Source organism: Anopheles aquasalis, chromosome 2, assembly GCF_943734665.1.
Source record: "Anopheles aquasalis chromosome 2, idAnoAquaMG_Q_19, whole genome shotgun sequence".
Lineage (NCBI taxonomy): Eukaryota > Metazoa > Arthropoda > Insecta > Diptera > Culicidae > Anopheles > Anopheles aquasalis.
This window is the reverse complement of record NC_064877.1, coordinates 53163147-53168146: the sequence shown is the minus strand read 5'-3', so window position 1 is coordinate 53168146 and position 5000 is coordinate 53163147. Positions and strand designations below refer to the sequence as shown.

Genomic DNA, 5000 nt, shown 5'->3' with positions numbered 1-5000 from the left:
GCATATAACTTTAAAACAAACGTCTTTCAAATCACACACAGATATTATATACAGATGATAGAAAAACATAATTTGATGTTCTTGGAAAAACGCGTTCTTCAATTTGATTGCTGTTTTCAGTAAAAAAAAAGGTCGCAAAAAAGATAACTTGTGCATACTCCTATTGTGTCAATCAGTAGAAAGTGAAAAATCATGAAATTCATTCTACTCGACAGACAAACACGCGTCAGGATCCAAAAAATGAGTTCTTATGTTTTTGGTAAATTTTTTGGTGCTCGCTGTTAACGTAACGTTTTTTTTTTATAAATCTCGTTCATTTTGCAGCTAAGGATGCGAAGTGAAGAGTGCACAAGGGTGGGAATTCTTGCACAAAAGAAAAGATGCAAAGGTGCCTAATGGTCAGGGGTTTTTGGGTGTGTTGTAAAGTCGCTACAAAAACCAAAAATCACGTTTTACACGAACAAAACTGTTACACTTACATTCATCATTTGGCCACAGGAGCCACCGACGAGCCAGTTCGATGCGCAGTAGTAGCGCGGTGACGAACGAGGTAGTTTGTGTTCATTTTAGACGCATTTTTATAAATTTTTCCAAAATCCAAAGCAAAATTTGATACGGAAAATGGCAATGCGGATTATAGTCATTACAATGGGTCGTTCAACGGCAACACAACACAAAACACCGTTATTTGTTGTCCCGTATAGACGCAAAGTTTCAGGGAAGGCGCATGAAAAAATTTAGGAAAAAACAGTTTTCTAAGTAACATTAACGATGACGATGACTCGCGTTTATTGGTTGTAAATTAAGTGTGTATAGAAAACATTTGATTTATTCGTGGTTACATTGAAAATTAAGCGCTTTTCATTATGCTACATATAATCTTTGCAATGAACAAAAAAAAAATACAATTTTATCTTATCAATCAGTTTTTTAAGTTCAATCAAACAAACCCATACAATGATAAACGATATCAGATTTAAATCCTGCAAATCCCAGGAGATAACATCCGGGATACGGAAAAAGGAGAGGTTCAGTGAAGATATTTTGTTTTGTTCCCAAGGGAGAATACGAACGATTTCCATTGTTTGATAGCAATCTCTGGCCTATAAAACAAATTATCTTTCATCATTTGTACAGAGACGGACTAGTCGGTAAAAAGGGAAATTCATTTATTCTTCACCATAGGCGAGAAGAAAATGAAAGCCAGCTTATCTTTCATCTCGTTTCTCCAATCTTACCAAGCTGCAGCAAAAGAAATACAAACAATCTACAGCCAACCACGTCCCGGAGTCCCCGCAATATGATTTATTAAGTCAAGCTTGCGTTAACAGCGGGTTCGAATCGCCCACAGAAATACATGCGGTGTATGTCCGAAGCCGATTGTGACAGAAAGCACGCATCACCGTACATACACATGGTAGGGAGAAAGGCCAAATCGAGACAACGAATGAAAATAAAAACATGACCGTGGGGAGGATGGTTTCTGTTCTGTTATTTCGATCCGAAATGAAAGATAAACTCGATAAATGTTCCGGAGTTTGCCACGGTGCAGTCATCATATACCCACGCATGAACAACATGACATATACCCACGCATGAACAACAGGAAACGAGACGTACGAATGCGGTAAATATTATGATATTCTGCGAATAATAGTAATAACATTATGCTCGAACAGGACCGATAACCAAAAAGGACTGTCTAGTAAGCAAGAGAGAGAGAGAGAGTGAACGAGGCGCTGCTAAACCAAGCCAACCAAGCGACCAATCATTCGTTCTTCCGTACTAGCTGGGTGGTTTCCGTTCTTTCTTGTTCTCGGATCCACACCCGGTACCCGTAACACCGCGGCCATAGCATGCACTCTGCATACACGCGAATCAAAACATCGACCGTTTGGATCAATCAGTCATCATTTGTACAACGGAGAACGGAGCAAGAGAGGAAGGAAGCGTACACGGAATCGAAAACGGTCCAAATATTTGTTTGTACGATTGATTGCGGTTTTGCCAGAGCATAACATGCGTTTCATAACAAGGATGAAAGTTAAGATCCTTAACCGGTCCTAACGGACCAAAGCGATTGGCCCGAATACGATAGCTGGTGTGGCGTATCAGTTGATCATGCATATTCTGCCGGCAGACGGTCAGTTTGTTTGTAAAGTTATCGTTCATTTTTCATCCCATATCAGTCGAAAAAGTATAGGCTTTTTCAGGATCTCTACTCGCTATCGATATCACGATTATTTTTTATTTGCATCGCCACTATAAGCGACATATTTGTTATCGATATCCCGATAAAAGAGAACAGAAGAAAAACAGTAAAAGTGATTTGAAAAAGTGAAGGATTCGTATGAAAATGTGTGGATGTGTGGAGACCACAGCAATGAAATTCGAAAACCACACCGTCGGGGCCAAGAGGTTCTGATTTCAAACCACGCCAATACGCAATCAATAAAATTTCATCGTTGGCCGGAGCACGCCGATTCCGTTGTGCGTTAAAATAAAACATCGTATTTGGGGGAAAACCACCAAGCGGGACTTTGCCGTATCGCTGATGCTGATTGAAAATGATTCATGACTGTGGGCGTACGTGAGAGAAGGAGCCCGCGCCTTCCTCGCCCTCATCGCCATTACACTCACTTTTAATAAAGATAAATTGAACAAATAATGAATAATTGGCTGCAAAGTGATTGATATTTAATGAAAATAGAGCCGCAGAAATGAGTTCCTGTTGCCTCCTGTCTCGATAAGACTGTTCGACGCTTTCCCTTAATACACTTAGCAAAGAAGAAAACAATTGCCAACGTAGCCAGCAAACCAGTGGAGCATCGAGGTGCTCCGATTGTGCGTTTTAGGTACTCCTATTTCTTTTGGAGCGACCGTACGCAACGTTAGTATGTAGTTTAAGAAAATAAAAAAGGGATGGACGTAATTTTCCACCAACAGGAATGGATCGAATATCGAAAAAATAGGTTATTAATATCAATCATGCTCTCAATATACGGCTCAAGGTATCAATGTATCAATGTGATTTAAATGTGATAGCAGCAATGGTTTGGTAGGGTTACAAGCGTTGATCAGAGAGAAGTGCTCTCACGCAGCTACAAAAGACACAACATGCTCAGTGGTTGTGTTTCCCTTCCGTTATTACACTATTCTGGCAGTTTAGAGGGTTAGTGATGTTATGTCATCTCTCCACTGTACTTCCAATGCAGTGTGATATGCCAAATATGCTAGAAAGGGTAGTAGGCTATCGTGTGTATGCTGATGGCCGATGCGTACCAACGAAATATTGGACAGATGGAAATATGTTAGCACTGTGTTTATACCTGTCTCCCCTGTAGTCGTCGTGGCCGGTAGTGACGGTGGTCCTCGACCTATGTTGTTCACCGCTATCACATAGAACTCATACTCGGTGTACGGACTCAATGTACGTACAACGTAGAACATCGTAATAATGCCACTGATCTCGCTGAACGCCTATAATGGCCACCATCGATTGAGGCCGTCCGCCGGTGGCGTGAACGCGAATGTCGTTCGTGTCAGGTTCGCAATTGTCGTATGACGCGTCGAGCGTACCGTGCAAAGAAACGGGAATGCGAAAACCATTAATAAAGTTGTCAATTACGATGCTAGCATACTTGTCAGTTTATGATAACCGATAGCCGTGTGGCCCGGTTGAGTGATTGGATCTTTGAAAAATGATCAACCTAAGAGCGCTGCCGATAATGTGACACTTGCCTGATTCGCGTTCTTCGGCTTATACTGGATGACATAGTATTGCAAATCTTCCGGTCCCTTGTACGACCATTCGAGCCGCACTTGCGTGGCAGTTACCTCGGATATTGTGACATCCGTCGGCGCAGCTGGCAATGCTGGAGTAAGGCGTAAAGAAGGAAAAGGAATTCGAAATTTGAAGAGAATAGATAGCCAATTATTATTTATCGAGCACGCTGAGTCTACTAGAAGTCATCCCAAGGGGGTGTATGGGACGGACAGCTGTTTCGATGACCTGGAACATGGGTGAACTTTGCGCCTTCACTTACATTGAACTTTGACCAGGGAGGTAGCTTCGATGACACCGAGAGACGATCGGGCTATGCAGGTGTAATTAGTGCTGACTCGAATGTTGCTCAGCTCGAGTACATTTCGCCCGACCGGGACGTCGTTTTCTGGTGTCAAATCCTGATCGACGCCCATGCGCCACTTGACGGATGGCATCGGGGAACCGACGGCGACGCATGTTAGCGTTAGGTTCGCCCCGAGCATGACCTCATAGACCGGTTCAGGAGGACGAGAAAATGTGGGTGGTACGCGGCGTACCTTAACATACAGTGGCATCGGCTTTGTATGCTCTGTACCGACGGAATTCTCAGCCACACACTCGTACTTGCCCATGTCACTTTCTTCGCTGTTGTCAATTTGTAGGCTTCCTGCAATGGGAAAGTTGAAAAGGATAACATGAGTACGCGACAAAAGATCGATTAAATTTCCAGTGAGGTGGTTCATATCGGGATCACGCGGAGGGATTGGTTAACAAATAGCACATACCAGCCTCCTAAGAATCGTGCTTACGTGACCAACGCGTGACCGAGCTGCCAACAAGATTGAAAACGCCTCGCAGAAATGCCCAACGAGACATCATTTCGGAAGGGATACGAGAACACGTTCTCATCGGGCTCAGATGTGATTTGTTTTGGACAAATCGAAATGTCAATAAGAGAGATCAACTCGGTCAACTGGTGCAGTACAGGGCCAGCCCGTTGCCAACAGTATTATCGTAACCGTCAAAACCAGTTTGGAGCAAAATGGATGGGATCATTCCTTGACTCGGAACGAAAGTGACGATGATTCCCCGACCCCTCTTGTTGTTCCCAGACCCCTCTTGTTGATGAGCAAATTTACAAATATTTATTTTGTAAGCAAACATAAACTTACAGTTAGCCTAATTTATCATGTTGATTACTGGAAAAATATATATAAATATATGGAAAAAAATT

General features: G+C 42.6%; 1 protein-coding gene across 3 annotated transcripts in view; it reads right to left on the bottom strand.

Annotated features, from left to right (window-relative positions):
- The window catches only part of LOC126571592 (tyrosine-protein phosphatase Lar), a 201943-nt gene that overhangs the window by 38362 nt on the left and 158581 nt on the right, over nt 1-5000 (bottom strand). For all 3 annotated transcript variants that reach the window (XM_050230241.1, XM_050230242.1, XM_050230243.1), the window contains exons 9-11: nt 4047-4433; nt 3742-3875; nt 3330-3480 (exon numbers count right to left, since the gene is read on the bottom strand). In XM_050230241.1, the coding sequence (XP_050086198.1) occupies nt 3330-3480; nt 3742-3875; nt 4047-4433 (672 nt within the window). The remainder of the gene's footprint in view (nt 1-3329; nt 3481-3741; nt 3876-4046; nt 4434-5000) is intronic.